General features: G+C 39.9%; 1 protein-coding gene across 1 annotated transcript in view; it reads right to left on the bottom strand.

Moving 5' to 3' along the window:
• Positions 1-14,898, bottom strand: part of LRRC9 (leucine rich repeat containing 9) — an 89,237-nt gene extending 74,339 nt beyond the window's left edge. The window contains exons 1-7 of the mRNA XM_087820109.1: positions 14,779-14,898; positions 8,116-8,194; positions 7,641-7,859; positions 6,393-6,533; positions 5,792-5,855; positions 5,457-5,527; positions 1,643-1,825 (exon numbers count right to left, since the gene is read on the bottom strand). Of these exons, the coding sequence (XP_087676235.1) occupies positions 1,643-1,825; positions 5,457-5,527; positions 5,792-5,855; positions 6,393-6,533; positions 7,641-7,859; positions 8,116-8,163 (726 nt within the window). The 5' untranslated portion in view covers positions 8,164-8,194; positions 14,779-14,898. The remainder of the gene's footprint in view (positions 1-1,642; positions 1,826-5,456; positions 5,528-5,791; positions 5,856-6,392; positions 6,534-7,640; positions 7,860-8,115; positions 8,195-14,778) is intronic.
• Between the last annotated feature and the right edge of the window lie 4,997 nt (positions 14,899-19,895).

Consider the following 19,895-nt stretch of genomic DNA (forward strand, 5'->3'; position numbering starts at 1 on the left):
CCCCACCCCATCTCACTCATAGTGAAAGCAAAGTCTTTACAACATTCAACAGCGTCCCCTGCGTCCTGCGCCCCACCACTCCTGTTCTCCGTCCCGTACTTCCATCCCCCCACTCTCTCAGCTCCAGCCCTGCCAGTCTGGGTTCGGAATGAGGCATGCTCCTGCCTCAAGGTCTTTACACTTGCTGATCCCTGAACAGCTTGCTTCCTTAGTTCCTTCAGATCTCTGCTCGGATGTCACCTTAGCAAATCCGTTCCCAATAATTCTACATAAAACAGCCCAACACCCCGTCCTCTGCCCCTACCAACAACCCTGTTTCCTTCACCCATTTCTTTTCTCCACAGCACCTGTCACCATCTGATATACTCATTGTTTCCTTATTCAGTTGCTTATTGTCTGTCCTCTCGCAGGAGAATGTGAGCTCCAAGAAAACAGGGAAATTTTTGCCTGTTTAGGTCACTCTCTATCTCTACTGTCTTGAACACTGCCTGGAATGTAATAGGCGTTAAATTTTTGTCAGACAAATGAACCAGCCAAGTAATTTCATGAAGCATATTTGCCCTGCTCACCTTTGCAGAAATAGCCTGATGTAAATAAAACTACAAAGAGGATAATGGAAATTTCAAAAATATGGTTGTCACTGCAAAATTTTGCTGTTGTTTAGACTTAACATTGTTAGAGAAGGCATTCTTCCTTGGCCCTTCAATGAAACCAAACATCTGCTTAATATTGCAAGGCAGTTTACTTCTTAGATTGGGGTGAGAGGGATAGTAATCACAGTTTTGGAAAAAAGAGAGAATGGGATTTGAGAATGCATTCTTAGACTAGCAAGAGAAGAGAAACAAGATAATAAAGACATTCTTTATCTATGTTGAAATGATGGATGAACCACAGGAAAGAATGGAAAGGGCCACATGTGGGGGCATCCACATGCTTGGAACATTCTACGTACTCAAAAGCTATTTATTGGATAGTTAACTAAATGAACAAATGGGACAGGGAGAGGTAGAACTATAATGTGGAAAGATTATTAATAAACATGGTAACTCCCTATGCACTCCATTATAAAATTATAGATCCTTTGGTGGCACATCAAAGTAGACCCTTTACTGGGAGGTTCACCATCACTGGCAGTCCTTCAATAGTTCTCTTCAAGATTTCAAAGATCATCAAGATTTTGGCAGTGTGGGTGGTTCCACTTATATTTCCAGGGAACCCCAAGTCATCTTGAATTAGATAAAATTGACCTAATCCTGGCATAGTACCATCCACCATGGATACTTTCTAATTTTGATACATAAAATTTCAAATATTTTATTTAGGCTTTATTAATGTTTATATATATAGCACTAGTTCAATTATTCTTAACACTGATAATTTTTCAGATTTCCTTTTAGTTTTGTATAAATTAAAATGTTTTTTAAAAAAATTATTTCACCTTTCAGTACTGTCATCAAAATTGAGGTCCTAGTACTAATTTTATTATTGGTATATGTTTTCGTGAAATATCCAGCTCACTGGGGCAAAAGGAGAATTGGTGACAAGAACTGACAGGAGAATACTACGTACCATATGTGACACAGCCAGAATGAAGCAGTTTATTAAACTTAAATCACAGATACTTGATTAGAGATGCACTTACATCTGCCAGTTCCTTGATTGGCTTTGCTGACACATCATACGTGTCAAGTCTTTGAAGGCAAGGCAAGTGGTACAGCACATGTGTGGAATAATTACACAGCAGACAGACTGGGTTGGTTTTATATTGAGGATCATTCAGACATAAATCCTTTAAGCGACGAAGCCTGGTTAAGTTAGTAAGGTCCTAAAACAGCAGCAGTAATAATGTTTAATTAATTGCGACCGGCCATTTCCAAAGGAGCCTTTTCAACACTTGAGATGACCATAATGTAATGTAATACATTCTAATTATCTGCCTAAAAAGTTAAAGTGATTTAGATGGATAAAATGTTCTTGTCTAATGAAAAATACGCTAAATATATGTACATCATCAATAATTAAGTAGCAGATTCTAACTATGAGTGTAAATTGTACTGTTAGAAAAAGGCCAAAGAATATTTACTAAATCCTGTATTCCGCCTGCAACCTTGGAGCCAGTCACCTGAGCACATTTACTCTCTAGACGGTTCCTGCAGTGCTCAGCTCCTTTGTAACAGCGCCCCTCGTGCCTGTAGGTCTCCTACCCCTTCACCACCATTCCCCACACTGGCCGCCTACGAGCACAGCTCGCCATTTTCCTCCGCCTCCAGATTGGCTCTTGTCATCAAAGACTATGGGTCCCCTGCTCTATTACAATCACCATTAAGTTCCTAATTTTTAGTTGATTTTAAAGATATTTTTCCCCCTGTAAATTCCTTTTCTACCTATTAGGGACAGCTGAAACCTAGCTTTCTCCTGAGGTCTCGTTTTTCTCACAACCTGTAGAGGTGGAGGAGTTGATAACACACTTCCAGACTGTTTCTCCTTAACACCTTTTACCTGAAGCTTCAGTCATCTTTCCACTTGTCTTTATTTGGCATCTGGTCCTTGCTTCACCCTTCGTCTTGTTTCTTCCAACTTAAACCCTGACATTTTATGCTTTAGCCACATACTGAACAACTTGAAGTTTCAGAATGTACAGACCCGATCTTATCTTTGACCCTAACTCATGCTGCTGACGTTGAGTGGATTGGACTTCACCCCAATTTAACCTCTTAATCTGTCAAGGCTCAACCTAAAATTTATCTTCTCTGGGAGCCTTGTTTCATCTCCCAAGCTTGGGGTAGATGCTCCTCCTATGAACTCTTAGCCACTGGGCTTCCCTCTGTCATAGAATTTATCACACCCTACTGCCAATTACTTGTGCATCCACAAGTCTATAGATCAAGGGTCTATATGGGCTTTGGACCTAAGAATGGTGGTTACGTTTTTAAAGTGTTGGGGGGAAAAAAAGAACACATGACAGGGGCCATATGGGGCCTACACAGCCTAAAATATTTTCTACCTGGACTTTTACACAAAAAGTCTGGCAATTCCTGAGATAAACTCTTTGAGAGCAGGGTTTGTGTCCTGTTTAACACTGCATTCTCAGCACTCAGCATTTAGAACACAGTAGGCACTAAATAAATATGTGAATTGAATGGGATGATTATTACTTTCTTCCAACCTCCAAGATATCCTCATATTTTCCTCAATAATAGCATTACTAGGGTGGTTTCTGGAGTAGGAGGGTGCTGTGGTGGGGTTGCACTTGAAAGGATGCAATGCTAATTAGAAGAGTCAGATCAGAGTTAAGGGAAATCTAAAGCAAAAGCCAGGAAACATTAGCTCTAAACATAAAGTACAAACAGAATGGGGAAACAAACAGTGAAGTCAGGCTGCTAGAGTAGAAAGTAAGACAGTTAGGTAGCCAGTGTGTCTCCAAACTCTCTCTGGACAAGTGAGAATTGTCCCTCACTCTGTTCCAGCCACACAGGAATTTTAGTTTCTTGAATTTGCTGTGCTCCTCTCCACCACTTAGGTAATTTCTCACTTTGTGCCAAGTGCTCTTTCTTCGGTAACTCCTACTCATGTTAGCTTAACATTCTCTTTCATAGCTCCCTCTGATTCTTCTGCTGGAATTGCTCAAGAATGCCCTTCCATTTCTCACCTCCGTGCCTTTGTGTGTGCTGTCTTCCCCCTCTCAGAATGCCTACCTGCCGCTGCCTGGAGGCACGCCCACAATGCCTGCTGACATTCCGTCAGCCTTTCAAGGGGTGACCATACCACATATTTCCTCTTGGTTTTGACCAAGAAAATAAAATTTTGTTTAAATATCTTTTTAAGGTGCTTATAACATTCTGCCTCATTCCATAGCTTTTTTGGTGTCTTATATTCTCTGAGTAAAAGAATGACTATTTTAATACTGATCAATTAATAATTGTTTCTATAATAAATTTACTTATCTGTCTTCAGTATTGTCTAGAGGGAGTGCTGGAATATGCACCTTCAATCTGACAGTTAAAATTATGAATGCCATGCTTTCACCCACATTATATGCCATAAGCATGAACCCTTTTTATGTTTTTTCTCTTCCATTCAAGTAGTTGACAAATGTTTATTAAGATTTATTACATGTCAAGTACTGTTTTAAGCCTTGTGAATAAAGCAGTGAAGAAAACAGGTGAGGTTCCTGTATTCATGAAGCTTGTATTCTAATAAGGGATGTGGATCAGTGCTAAGAGGAAAAATAAAACAGGAAAGAGAGATGGGAGAGCTTCAGGGTGGGGAACGTAACGTAGCAGGGGTTTTGCTATTTTACTGAAATTGGACAAGGAAGGCATCACTAAGAATATCACGTCTGAACAAATTCCTGAAAGAAATGAGGAAATCAGCCATGAGGATACATGGGGGAAGATGATCCAGCAAGTGCAAAGGCCCTAACGTGAGTGTGTGCGAGGAACAGCGAGGAGACGAGAGCGGCTGGAAAGGAGTAAGCAAAGGGAAGAGTGGTAGAGCTGTGGTCAGACAGACAGTTGGGGGGCTAGATTATTTACAGTCTTCTGGGCCACTGTAACCACTGACTGACAGCTTTTACTCTGAAAGAGAGGAGAAGCCAAGGGAGGGTTTTGAGCAGAAGAATGATTTGATCTGACACGTTTTTGAAGGAACAGGCTGTTGTGTGAAGAACAGATTGATCATAGTGAAAGGGTTAGCACAGGGAGACCTGTTAGGAGGCTTTTTGTTGTTGCAATTACGCAGGTTAGAGATGGTGTCTTACACCAGGTCGATAGTGATGCAGGTGGTCAGAAAATGGTCAGACTCGACATATTGTGAAGGTAGAGCCAATAGAATTTGCTGATGGATTGAATGTGGAGTATGAAGGAATGGGGGAGTCAAAAGGACTTTACGTAAGAATTTTGGCTTAAGTTACTAGAAGAATGGAGGTGCTATTTAGAGAGGCGGAGAAGGGTGCAGCAGCAGAAGGTCTGGTGGAGGGGAAATCAGGTCGAGTTAGGATAGGAGATGTCTATAGTTTGGGGAGTTGTTAGGGAAAGTAGAGATACCAGTATAGGAGAAATAAGTGCATAAAAGATATTTAAAGTCATTAGACACGATGAGATTATTTACAGAGTGAATGCAGATAGAAATAAGAAAAGACGCCGGGACTGACCTGGGGCAGTCCATTTTGTGGATGCCAAGAAAGGATGAATAACCAGAAGAGGTATAGCTAGAAAGATCACAGGAAAACTAAGAGAAATTAGTACCTTAGAAGCCAAGTAAATAGCTATTGTTTGGTTTTAATAGTGTCAGATCATTCGAGTCAATTGAGTCAGGTAATTCTAAAATTTCCGGGAGTGTTGGGTAGTCCAAAACGATTAAATTATTTCTTAAAAGGGACTGTTTAGTCCATTTTCTGCAATAAGATGGTTCATGATCCAGGTTGGTAAATAAAAATGTATTCCACTTAAACATACCTTGAAAGAAGATATTTGATTACCAGAGAGGTTTAATTTTTCCAGTTGTTCATTGGGATCAAGACATCGACCTTTAATTTAAAAAACAAGATGTAAGAAAATGAAATTTCTTGTTTTACTTCCTGTTCATATCCTGTCATATTTCTGAGTTGTACATGGGTATCATTTCTTGCATGTAAATAAGACTAACAGTAACACCATATAATTAGTAACCACTGATTTAGAATCATAGATTTAACAATGCTATGCAGAGATATACAAAAAAAGTCTAAAGGAAAGAAATGTACTTTTTATACTGATAAAATATCTTACATTCCAAATGAAACAGTACATACCAATGCTGCTTATTAGATTTCCAGCAAGGTTGAGATCATTTAAATTCTTCAAAGTTTGCAAGCCCTAAAAATTTAGACAGTATATAATTTAGGAGAGATCACTAAAATCTATATTTATGAACCATCTGACCAACCTGGTTAGTTCTCCAGGTGCTCTGAGCACTGCGCGCTGAGCGCAGAAGCCAGTGGCTGCCTCCATGAAGCCATCTTTGCTCTCTGACCGGGGAGAGTGACTGCGAGGAGCGAGCAGAGGGCCGTGGGGAGGAAGCCAGGCAGCGGAGCAGGGCAGAGAGCACATCGCACAGAGTGTGTTTATACATAAACTTAGGCAAGTTACACATACAACTTCTGCAAACCTCTCTTTCTTTCTCTCTTTTTTTTTCTCTTTTTTACCTCCAAAGACGAAATAACACTTTACCTCTCAGGCTTGGTAGGAGTAGTAAAGAAAATAATGTGGAAGGAACTCTCTTTGTTAGTTCTTAACAATAGTTATTAAACTAATCATGAATATTTTGGTTCTTAAGCATAATATGATCTTGGACATTCTGGTTTAAACTCCACAGTCGTAATTAACTTTACATATGCAGTGAAATTATCTTACCTCAATATTTTTAATTGTATTGTGGTTCAGCCAAAGAACCTCCAGTCTCAATAATTTCTCTAAATTTTCTATTTTGGAAATTTTATTATAATATAAATACAGTTTTTCTAAATTTCTACATTCTCGAAGACCTCCAATTTTCTGTAAAAGAAAAAAAAAAGACTGAATAGTGTTATAGCTTATTGTTGCCATAAATCCTTTTCATAAAGTAGATATTAGGTATATTTTCTTTTAAAAGTCACATTTTATTGCAAAATCAATATCCAGCAAAATTAACTAAATTTTTTTTATCCTCACTCAAGGACATGTTCAGTGATTATTTTTAGAGAGAGAGAGAGAGAGGGACATCCATCCATTGCCTCCCACACATGCCCTGACCGGAAATCAAACCCACAACCTAGGTATGTGCCCTGACTGGGAATCGAACCCTTGACATTTTAGTGCACAGGATGCTCCAACCAACTGAGCCACACCGGCTGGGCTAACTGAATTTTTTAAAAGAAAAACATATAACCTCTCCACCTAAATACAACTATTTTCAATTTCATATTCTCTTTAAATTTAAATAAACTCTATACCTAATTTTATATAGTTATAATCATAATACCTATACAGCTTTGTGTTTTTTAACTTAAAACCATCTAAAATGTTTTCATAATTCTCAAATTATAATATTTAATAATTACAAAATATTTCATGAAGTTTATAATCATTTTCTTTAAAATAACCCTATATGTGGCATATTTACATTTCAAAAATGTAATAAATAATAGAGAAATAAATACTTCATGCATACAGTTGTTTTCTGTTGCAGAACAGGGATTACTGAGTCAAATGGTATGTACTTTTCTTTGGCTCTTCATACTTCTTGCAATATTGCTTTTCAATATAAGTGTTATAATTTTCACTCTACCAATAGTATCTAAGTGAACTGATTTCATTTCTAAGCAATAGGTATTATTTTGTCTGATTTGATTACTAAAATGTAGATATGTCTATGTTTTAACTCTAGTTTTTCCTGTGTATAGATCTATTTCTATCTTTTGCCCGTTTATCTAGTTTTGTTTTGTTTGTTTTACTGGATAAAAGTTTTATTGCAATTCATCATGTATGGTCTTCCCCCCCCCCCCCCCCCCCCACTTATCTGTTTTGAGCCAGGTCTCAAGCATATATTTCAGTGAATTATTTTTCCAAAGCCAAATAATTCAGTATAAAATGTTTCATGTAAAGTTATATGTTTAGACTTACCTCTAGACAGCATTCGGCAATCCAGAGTTCTTTAAGTTCTGAACAAGTCTCTAATCCTGAAATTTCTTTTATGTCTTGAGCAACGATCGTGAGACTTGTTAAATTGGGAAACAGTGATAATCCGACGATACGGGGATACCCTGAGAAAAACATCTCCAGATTTGAAGTATCTGATCCTTCTTGTACAACCATCTCATAAGATAAACCATTGCATAAACACTGTTTTCAAAAAAGAAACTGGGTCATTATCTATTTAAAATAATCAGAAAATGATTTTTGCCAATAGAAATTATAAATCGTCAATTGCATGGATGCCATTTTTACTCTCAGGAACATTATACCATATATATAATTTTTCTGATTCCAAAGGCCATGCAGTAGAAGAAATTTCCAGGTAAGCTCCAGAAAGGAGTGTAAAATATCCCATTTAATATTCTTGCAAATGTGGTTGAAAATAAATTTGGCCTTAACTCACCAGTTCTTTAATAATTTCTTCTTGGTTTAGGTTTTCACATTCAATCATCTTCCATTAAAAATAAGGGTCATAATATTATCTATTAAGGAAAATAAAAAATTAAAATAAATACTAGAGCTATGTCATTCCATGTTGAAAGGGTCCTTATGCTTACTTAGGTGCAACTGCCCATCTGTGGCTTGAAATCTTCACGCAGTACATCATCAAGCATCTGTCTGGGCCCCAAGACAGTCCATTCCATCTATAAAGTTTTCTGTTAGAAAGTTATTTTTTTATTCTGAATTTAATTGTCTCTTTATAGCGTCTTCCTATTTGTCGTCATTTTACCTTCAGGTTCAAATAAAACAAGTATAATTTTCTTCCATGCTATCAGCCTAATTTACCAACGTGAGAAAAATAGTCATCTCTTGTCTACACCCTTACTTTGCCTCCAGTTCATGTCTCTTAGTTCCCTAAGTGTACTTAGAGAGCACAGAAAAGAATCCACAGGGCTTAGCTACATATCTAGCATGCTAACAAATGTTTATTAAACTGAGTTAACCGCCCTCGCTGGTTTGGCTCAGTGGTTAGAGCGTCAGGACCCCCAGACGGAAGGGTCCCAGGTTCGATTCCGGCCCAGGGCTTGAACCTTAGTTGCAGGCTCCATCCCCTGCCCTGGTCAGGGCGTGTGAGGGAGGCAACCAGTAGATGTGTGTCTCTCTCACATCGATGTTTCTCTCTCTCTCTCTCTCTCTCTCTCTCTTTCTCTTTCTTTCTTCCACTCTCTCTGAAAAGCAATGGAAAAAATATCCTCAGGTGAGGATTAAAAACAAAAAGAATTAGCCGACTTCTTCATTTTAGATTATATGAACTAATTAATACCTAAGTAGCTTCAATAAAATTTAACCCAGCTTTTCATAATTTTTAATATTTTCATTATATTATTCCAGACATATACTATTTTTAAAAATATAGGAATACTGGTTTTTAATATTATGACACGACAAAGCAAGATGTAGAAATGGTGTATATTGTGATTCCACTTTTTACAATGATAACTCCCCCACAGATACGTGTGTCTATGTGCATATATATGTATATGCATGTGTGTGTATGATTGTGCAAGGAGAAAATATGGAAAGATAGATACTAAGTTGTTAACATGAATTATCTTAGATGCAGGTGAAGGCTGATGTAGTTATAATAGGCATGCCAGGTTGGATGGGGCTAGATCTAGGCAAAAACAGAAAAGAAAAAAATCCACACTTTTAAAATACCATGTTTAGTATTGTATAGCATGAATACAGGGTGTCCCCAAAAATGTATATATACTTTGAATAATTATTAATTCCAATGGGTTAAATCTGAAAAGAGAGAAACATCAATTGAGCTATCAGCTGTTAAAGTGTGTATACATTTTTTGGGGACATCATATATATGTGTGTGTGTGTGTGTGTGTGTGTGTATCCATTTATTTATTCATTCTACTGTTGGTAGACATTTGGACTGTTTCCAGTTGAAGCTAAATAGTGCTCTCTGAACGTTTTTGTCATACATATTTCTACTGGTTAATACCTACAAGTGGAATGAGAAAGAAACTATTGTTTTTTCTAACACAGATCATTCTCACAAACACAATGTTGAGCAAAGGAAGCCACACAATGAGTATATACTGCGTGACTCCATTCATGTAAAATTTGAAAACAACTAATCTCTGGTATCAGAAGTCAGGAGGGTAGTTACCTTTCAGGGTGAGTGACTACGAGGTGGCGAAGAGGGGCTCTGAAGTGCTGATGAAGATATAGTTCTTGATCTGGGTACTGGTTAAAGGGATATGTGTTCACTTTGAGAAAATAAAAATTAGATTCCTAAGACATATGTTATACTTAAGTGAAATTTACTTAAATGTTTATTTAAAAAGCATTTATATGCTCACTTTTATTCATCTATGCAAAGTAATGTAGGAAGTGAACCATAAAGATACATAGGGGAAGAACATCCCAGTAAGTGCAAACACCCTAAGGTGAGTGTGTGTGAGGTATGGTCAAGAAACAGTGAGGAGGCCACAGTGGCTGGAATGGAGTAAACAAGGAGGGCAATGGTAGAAGCTACAGGTATATACATAAATTAAAATTTTAAGGCAAAAAAATGGTGGCTAGATTCCATGTAGTCACCTAACTTCTCTCCCCAAATCCCACTAGAATAATAGGGGAATATGAAAATAAGAAAGAAATGTGTAGTAGTGCTAGGAAAAGAGCACTGATTGCCAAAAATGTTGAGAAAGGTCTTTTGAATGAAGACAAAGATAATGGCATCAGATTGAGAGAAAAGCCAGAGAAAGAAGCTTTACAAAACTATCCTAAAAAAATTCCCCAAACTCAGAGCAGCGGTGATTGGGAAGAGAGTGGCTGTGGCCACCCAAAGGGACCAAATCAAAGGATTTTGAGATCTTCATCAGAGTACTGCACACAGTCTATCTTAGTACTCAGGCTTTGTAAACTGGGGACATAGTTCCACCATGCTGAGCCAAGGAGGGAGGGAATCTAGCTAGCACCACAAAGAAAATATCCTAATACACTGGATTCTACTCATTTCTTCACTCATTCATTCATTGATGTACAGAGGGCAAATATCTACCAGTCGGAGAATGATGGGGTGGGAGGAAAGAGAAGACTTCTCTGGTAAGTTAGTATCTGGGCAAAGAGTTGAAGGAATGAGAGAGTGAGCTATGAGAAAACCTGGGGAAATGCATCAGGCAGAGGGAAGAGCAAATGCAAAAAAAAAATGGAGTGAGAATATAGTTGCCGTGTTTGCCAAATAGCAAGGAAAGTGATGTAGCTGGAGCACATCCAGGGAATTGGAGACTGGTAGGAGGTGAGATCAGAGAGTTTTGCAGGGCCAGGTCAGGTGCTGTCTTGTGAGGCCCTTGCGAGGATTTTGGATTTTATTATGAGTAAGATGAAAATCCTTGTAAGGATTTTAAGTGGAAGAGCTGCCTTAAGTTTTGAAAAAAGATCACTCTAGCTACTCTTGAAAATAGACTTGTAGGGTCAAGGGCAGAAGCAAGGAGACCACTTAAGGGATAGTTGTAATAATATAAGTGAGAGAGGATGGTGTTGGAGCAGGGTGGTGGTAGTCGGGACCATGAGTAGTTAGATGATGGGTCTGTAGTGAAGGTAACACTGGTCATTCCTTCCCTGCTTCCCACTGGCAATTGTCTCATACCCTATTCTTGAACAACTTATTACAGCATAGGCGGCAGGAGTGGCCAGGCAAGGGAGCGCTAAGCAAGGAGCAACCTGAAAGAATTCAGATATTCCATCAGAGGCCAATAGACAGATGCAGGCCATCATCTTCCCTCCCTGGGCTTATCTGGATGGCACACCAAGTAAGGGAGGGCTTGTAGCATCTCTTCTCATCAGAAGAGAGGCCCCTACGTTCTGGTTTAATATCTGTGAACACCAAAGGAAAGCCTGCCTTTCCACCACCACACAAGGGACAAAGCCTGCCCTCTGTACCCCACCATCCAAATGGTGATCCAAGTTATCTAGTCTATGTCCAAGATATCTATTTCAAAAGAAATTAACTGTTCCCTTGGTTATTCACTAAATTATCACATGGACTTGAGTCTAATGTCGGACTTTCCGATCTGTTCTCTCTCTCAGCTCTATTTCTATAGTATTACCCTGTTTTATTACTGTGATTTATATTGCGGATTCCCACATTGTATTCTGTTTGGAAATTTCTTGGCTATTCTTTAATATTATTTTTCCAAATAAGATTTATGATTATTTTGTATTTGGTCTTTAAAAATTCACATGGGGTTTTGAGACTCCATTGTAAAGATTAATTTAGGAAGAACTTCCATCTTTACAGTATTGAGTCTTTCTTGAGAACAAGGTATAGAGCTCTCCACTTATTTAAGAAGACTACCTTTTCTTGATAGAGAAATATGCATATTTGGGGTACTAACCTAACCTTGCATTCACCTGTTTTCCTTTCATCAATGCCCTCACTTAGGAAAAAATCTTATTGTAATTCATAGTTAATTAGCAAAACAATTTAATTTTAAAACTCTAAATTCTATAATTTGCATAATTAAATCTAAATTATGAGAACCCTGGACCTTCCTGGTACTTATAAGCCTTGTGTGCTTTTTCTAGTCACAAGTGGACTCAACGCATCCAACTAAAGCTTCTGATTCCATCAAGACATGTTGACCAGCTTGTATTCTCTCTCCTGCACTTTGGGAAACCTCTTTTTAGGCCTGCCCATCTAAGAGACCACAGGCCTCTCTAGTCCCTCCAGGGAACCTGGAACCACCCGAGCTTCTACAGCTTTCACCCTTCAAATCTCAAATCTTTGATTGATCCAGTCAGCTCTCTCCTCTGCTCTGGAACACTGCTGGAAGATTTCACATAACCAGCATGGAGTTGAAGTCACTACAAATGCACGTCTCTAACTTCAGCTGGACCTTCAGCAATAAACATTTTATATGTTCCTCTTCAACTTCATTTTCTAGGGAGAGTAGGACTAGAGTTACAGACCTAGGACTCATGACATAGGGACTATTCTAAATTTCTACTAGTCTTCTCAAGTTCTCTCTCGCAGCAGATACTCTTGTCCCCGTCTTCACAGAGAACAGTGATGCTATCATAATTCACATTCCTTAAATTCCCTCTCCTCCTAAAAATGTATGCTTTCTCTTCCTGACTTCTTAGTAAGAGTATTTTTTTCTCTTGTCCACAATGAATCTCTCTTCCTGTGTATTGATCCCACCCTCTTAAGTCTCTATCAGAATATTGCTGTCAATCTTTCCTCCTTCTCATATGTTCTCATCTTTTCTTCTCTAGGGTCTCTATATATGAATGTCAGGTGGTTCCTAACTTTAAAAAAAATCCTCCTGCCTGTATTCTATGAATAGCTGGTTTTAGTTAGATACCTTTACAGAAAAACTAGTCATTAGCAATACTTCATTACCTCCATTCAGTTCTCAGCTCACTGCAATCTGATTGAGACACCTCAGGCCTTTACAGTTTCTTTTACCAAGATCAACAATAATCTAATTGCCGAAGACAGTAGGCATGTTTCAGCTCTCAACTTGAGTCTGAAATGGCATTTGACAATGCTGATGACTCTCTTTTTTAAGTTTTCCTCTTTGGCTTGCCTTTTTCTCCTTAGCTTCTTTCTACCTGTTATTTCAAAGCTCTTTTCTGAGCAACTGTCTCCTTCTTGGTGAAAAATTACAAATCTGTATCTTCCTCTTCTCTGTGCAACAAATCCTACTACCCACATGGAAAGCTCCGACTGAATGTGTCACAGGCATCTCAAACTTAGTATGCTCAAAACTGAATATATTTTCCAGCCAGCCTGCCACTCCTAATGTATGCCTTCTCTTGGTAAATGACATCATCCTTCTAATCATCCTAGTCAGGAACCTGGGACTTTCCTTTCCCAAGTTCACTCACTCATCACAATCCTTCTGCATATACCTCTTAAGTGTCTATCACTTTTTTCCTCCTCTCCATTCCAATTGCCTCTTTCTTGGTTCAGGCCCTCATCATTTCACCTTAACTGGATGCCCTCCCCATAGTCCCACTTCTGTCCAATCCATCCTCTGCAATACTGTGACAGCCGGCCTCCTGAAAGGTAAATCTGCTCACACTCGTCCCCTTGGAAGGTATCCATGGTCTCTGTGCTCTAACTCTTGCCTACCTCTCAAGCTCAGCAACCGCAAACTCCCCAGAATACCTCGGGCTTTGCCACAACTGTATTTCTCTAAACAGGCTGGGATATTTTTATACTTTGGGATATGCTGTTTCCCTTACTTAAAATGTCTTTTTCCCTTGACTTTATGGCATATTCCATACATCCTTAAAGATTTAAATCAAGAATTTTCTATGTGAAGACTTTCTCTCTGGTGGCATTAGAATCATTCTCCTCCTTAAGACTCCATTTAAGGCCTGCATATATGCCCTGCAAATGGAACCTGTCCCACTGTATTGTGATGCTTGCAGGTCTTTCCTCCCTATAGCGTTACATGTTCACTGAAGGCAGGGACCATGAACTTATCACAGTGCCTGGTACACACATGGCATTTGATGAAAGTTTGTTGGTTTGAATTGTCATACCACAGGGTCCTTTATGGTATAAGCTAAATACCTGCTGTACATAACCGATCAGAGTATAATTATAATTAGAGTATAAAGGACCATGTTTCTGTCTGCCATGAAAGCTGGGTAGGGTGTCAGTCTGAGATAATCAAATTTCTTTTCCACAAACTAGAAGCCCTGTATAATCAAATTGTTTTCTCTCTTGAGTATAAAGTGGTCAGAATCCATCCACTATCACTGATGGGTCAAGCACCCCTACGGCTGGAGGTGAGCAGGATAAAGTCTGGCCTAGGAGGGCTTGTTTCTGCCCAGGTACCGGCACAGGAAAGGCTGTGCAAGTGGCTGGGGGCCACCCTCCCTTGCCGTCTCGGGGTACTCACGGCCTCAGATAAAGCCACGTCACCGCCTCATTGTTGTCTCCACTGCACCATTCCCGGGCCCTCTGACTTCAACTTTGCTTCTCGCCTGTCTTTCTCCTGGTGTGGCCGGAGACGGACAGAGGCGAGCAAAGGCTCCCAGGCCAGGCTACAGGTAATGGACGCCCAAAGGCCACCAGGTGACGGACACTCACCGTATCCCAGAGAGAAGACGGATTCCGAGGCAATCGAGACAGGTGGGCGTCTCCGAACTCCTAGTCCTCGCCTTGCAGCGGCGGGCTCCGCCACCTCGCCGGCCCCTAGCTCGTGGCGATGTGTACGCTCTACCCAAGCGGTCGCCTAGGAAACCCGCTCCGGCCTCGGGCCCCTTGGGGTGGGGAGCGGGAAGAAAGGGGCGGGGAAAGCAGTGGCGGACCGGTTAGGACCAGGCGGCAGCAGCCTCCAACCAATCAGCACGGGCGGGGGCCCTCCCGGAAGACCCCGACGGTGCTCCTCGGGAACCCGCCGGGTGCGGGCGGCCCGAGGGTCTTTCCGGGCCGGCTGGCGCGCAACTTTTCCCCTGCTTTCGCCGGCTCAGAGGACGGGACCGGAAGCGACGAGCTGTGGGCATCCTGGCGGGGACCTAGCCGTCGCCTCCTCGGTCCTGGCCCTCATTGAAAGTCTCTGACCCTCGGGTCCTGGAAACCCGGACCTCGCAGCGCTGGAATCCCCCAAACGTGGCGCTGTGATGTCACAAGGAGGCCGGCCACCGCGGCGGGCTGGGATCCCTCTGCGGCGCGGCCTCCTTTCTGCGGCCGCCCGCGACCCCCACCTTCCAGGAAGGGAGCTGCGCGCAGCCCGCGCGGCCGAGCGCGGGCCGGCTGACGGAGGACGGCGCGCGGACAGACGCCCGCCGGCCCCCGCGGCGAGGAACCGGGCCCAAGGACGGGGTCTTCCTGCTCTCCCACGGGCGTGGGAGGGCGGTTTAATAACTAAAGTGTTCAGGAGGCAGAACATATTTACAAAATGAAGTTAAATGTAAAGAGGGAGAGGGAGGGACTATGAAAAGCGCGGGCAGCAGGGCTGAGAAATGAATGAACTTCGTAAAAGGCAAATCAAAGGGCAGCTCCCGTTTCGTTCTCCGGACATGCGCCGTCCAGCGGCGTCGCAGCCACGGCCACTGCCACTGCCACGGCCACAGCCACAGCCACGTGTGGCTCTTCAAGGCCTGGAATGTGCTAGTCCGAGTTGAGATGCGCTGTGAAATACACATCGTATTTTGAAGAGTTAATATGAAAAAATAGACAATTTTTTGTATTGATTACATGTTGAAATGATGATTTTGATATATTGGGTTAAATAAAAATGTATTATTAAAATTCCTGTTTCCCTTTACTTTTAAAAATAGGTGATTAGAAAATTTTAAATTACCTGTGTGACTTACATTATGCTTCCGTTGGACAGCCCTACTATGTTTTTTTGTGTTTCAGTTGGTTTGTGTAGAATATGACGTTTATTCAAAAACAGTGTCTGTAGTGCTCGTTTCCGTCACCAGATGGCCACCTCATTCAACAGACTAGTTTTAAACTGTTTTCTCAAGAAAACTATAGGAGCGCAGATTTTAAAAATATTTCCATTAATCTAACAACTAACAATAATTCAACATAGCTGTCATGCCTTATTGAATAAGGATACTGACTTAATATTGCCTGCTGTAAGCATAAATAAACATATAGAAAAAGGTAAATTTTTCCTCTACATTTTTTATTTCACAGAACTTTGTTTTCTTATTATTGATTAATTAAAATTAATTAAAATGCTTGTGTTTTGTTTATGGATTTAAAACAAATACCAAAGAAATCTGATTCATATTTGTACTTTTTAATATTATCTTTCCTGAAAGTCTAGTTGGACAAGATAACCTGTCTGGACAAATTTTTATCTTAGTGTATAAAGACTAGATAATAGTTTAGAGATGTAATCTTTTAGATTAAGAAGTTGGATCAGAAATCAGATGAAATATCTGCATCAAGCTTCTCTTTTTGGGGGGATGCAGCTCTTTTGGGTAAAAGTATAGTGATTATCATAGTATAGTATTATAAACCTGCTGTGACTTTCCCAACCAGTACAAGACTGGGAGAGAGCTAACACACAGTTTTCTTTATATTATATAAACAGGTAACTTTAAGAATGTATTTCTTGGTTAAGCTCAAGGATTTGGCCAGCCAACAAATTGAGTCAAGAGTTCCTGCGTAGCTGTAGACTAATAGCCACTGGTGACTTGCCAAACTAAAGCCTTTGTCCTGAGTAATTTTAAAGGAAATATGTTGTTAACATTCCAGATGGTATTTGGAGCAAAAGGTGATTACTGTTAAAAGCCATAGGCGGAATACAAAACCAGTGATCAGCCTCGTTAATCCCCTTTTCTCACTTTAAAGTTTATGATACGGTTTTATGTGTCTATTAAGGAAACAATGGAAATTGAAACCACTAAAAGTCAAGCAAACTAAATAAACATTGTAAGTGAAATAAGACTTCATTTCATTCATCTCTTTGTGCACACTCCTAGACAAAGGACAAGCATATAAATGTAATCTCTTTATTTATGGGTAAAGATATCTTGAATCTGGAAGCGATTGGGCAGATATATTACCATTGATTATAACAAACTTACTGGTCACTGCCAGACTTAAAGAATAGTCATTTAAACAAAATAGCAGTGACTTTACAGACCTAAATAAGAAAATCTTGAGCTGCATAATAGCTTGTTAATTAAAACCTTTTTAATTGATTGTTAAATTTATTTCCCAAAAGGCCCTATGCTTATTGGTAGAGAACTCGGGACATTCAAATTACAATTTGGCTTTGTAATGCCTTCAAGTTTAATTCCAGAGAACCATAAAAGTCTGGAGATTTCAGATGCTAATTTAATTTTTATGTTCTTATTAAGATTTGATCTTTATGCAAATGAATACTTTCCAGTTAATGATTTTATTAGATTATCTGTGAAAATTCAATGGCACCCATTTGAATTTTATATATCACAAAAAAATGAATGCAGCACAAGTTAGGGTTTACTTTGACAGTGGAAGAGATAATTATGTGGCACTTCTACAGTCATCAGCAGAGGCTCTCTTATTATTGATGTCTGGCAGTGAATATATATCATTCGATTAAAAGTTGGGAGTTGTTCTCAAGTAGTTTTAATTAGACTAATAGAATGCTATTTCTAATCGGTCTAAGAAAGTTAAATAATCTTTGTCCATGATTTGCTGATATATAATTAATAGCTTTTCTTAAGAGACAGCCAGAATGGAATTGTAATGAGGCACTTGACTCTCTTAGACAATAAAACCTACTCATTTTACCATCTCATTTATATTTGCATTTAGCTTTAAGGTAGCAAATTGAGGAACAGTGAACTTTTAAAAAATTAATTTTTTAAGAGAGAGAAAGAAACGTCAATTTGTTGTTCCACTTATTTATGCATTCTTTGGTTGATTCTTGTATGTGTCCGGACTAGAGATGGAACTGGTACCTTTGGCGTGTCAGGACGACGTTCTAACCATCTGAGCTACCCAGCCAGGGCCTGAATTTAAGCAGAGATGATAGTCTTAATTCACTAGAAAGCTGACCAGTTGTGTGGAGAATTCTTTCCTCTTTCCCTCCTTTCTTGGGGGGAACTTTTATTTATATCACAGGCTCAGAAAGTTGATTGTATTCCTCAGTATTATAATCATTTGTTCATATAAGGCCCTTGTTTTATTTTTATCTCCAATTTTTTCTCCAGTTCCACCCCCACTCCAACCACAGGTACAAATCTAATGTGTCTTATAAACCTTGAGTTATGAATTTATCTTTGCACCTGTCTTTGTACATTGTCTTGGTGTGTCTGAACAAGGCCTTTATTAGATTAGCTTGTTCCTTGAATTCTTCTGCTGGGTGTCGTCAACACTCTCTTTCAGCCCTAACTGTCCTCAGAATCTCCTAATCCCCCGTTTTAGCTCTTCTAGCACTACACCTTGCTATAAATATCTACCCAGCTACCCCCTAGTATTAAATACTCCCAGTTCCACCAGTCTTTCTAGGTTCTTAGCTACACTTCTCTCTGACCTACCTGACTACCTTGCCTATGGCTACCTGCTCTTTTTGGTCTCTACTTGGCCTAGCCTACTCTGACCCTAGCACCAGGAGGGACTTAAAGCTAATGAATTGAGCTTTGGCTTAATCTTTGGACAATTTGGTGCTATTCTTAATTGCAATAGCCTGTTTTTGTCATTATTGAAAACATGGCCCTCCTCCTAACAATGCTTTCAGGCTTTATGTTGCTTTAGTGGTGGTCAAAAACTTCCTCTCCTATATCATATAACTTTGGGTGGTTGGAAGGGGCAAGGGATGGAGAATGGTAAACTTGTGGAATAAGTTTGTAAAAATGCTGAAACAGGGCTGAGTTAGAAAGGATGTTGCTACCATTATAATTGCCAGATTTTAGTGGATGTAAGAATAACTTAAGGTGCTTTTTAAAATTACTGGCCTATTTCCAGTGGATCTGACTCAGTAGATCTGGGGTAGGGCCCAGGAACAAGCTTGTTAAGCTAGAATGTCAAGTGATTCTGATGTAGTTGGTCGCTAGCCCATACTTTGAGAAAATATTCCTCTATGGGGTGTTCTGAACATATGCTTGGGGGAGGAAAGACCCTAATAGTATGAGTGTACTAGAATAGATGCAGGATGGATCATCTCTGTGATTTTCAAATGCCTTTTGGGTTTTTTATGGTGCTTGACTTGTTTTCCTTAAGCATTTGGTAAGCTTGGATGGCAGGATAGAGAAAAATGGAAGGAATAATATATATATTTTTTATCGTTCTATATGATAATATTCCACAAACCCCAAAAGTATTAGAGACTGTTGGAACTCGGTGGCCTGCCCCAATCATGCACATCACTGAATGTCTTGAGGGGAGATAATTCCAGAGACTTGACCTTTACAGTCTCACATTTGGATCGATTCAGCTCAGCAGATAGTATTGCTAGCCACAATTGAGGATTTGATGAGCGAATGGTTCAGGTCCCTGGAGTTGTGTGAGTCATCCAGAATCTGATTGCACCCCAATTCAACAAGTACCCAAAATAGTGTACCTCAGTGGGGGCACTGCCACAGACTGGTTGGGAGAAAGTCTCAGAGTACCTGCATCACTGTATTCTGAGAGGTGAACATACCCCATGAGAAGTGGGGCTCCTAGAACCAGGATGGTAGCTTCAGTGGTACTACAAGTGTACTGGAAGTTTCGATACTTTCAGCTTCTCTCTCAGGAATGCTTTGGTTGGCTGT

This window comes from Miniopterus natalensis, chromosome 1 (genome assembly GCF_054644295.1).
Source record: "Miniopterus natalensis isolate mMinNat1 chromosome 1, mMinNat1.hap1, whole genome shotgun sequence".
In the NCBI taxonomy this organism is placed as follows: domain Eukaryota; kingdom Metazoa; phylum Chordata; class Mammalia; order Chiroptera; family Miniopteridae; genus Miniopterus; species Miniopterus natalensis.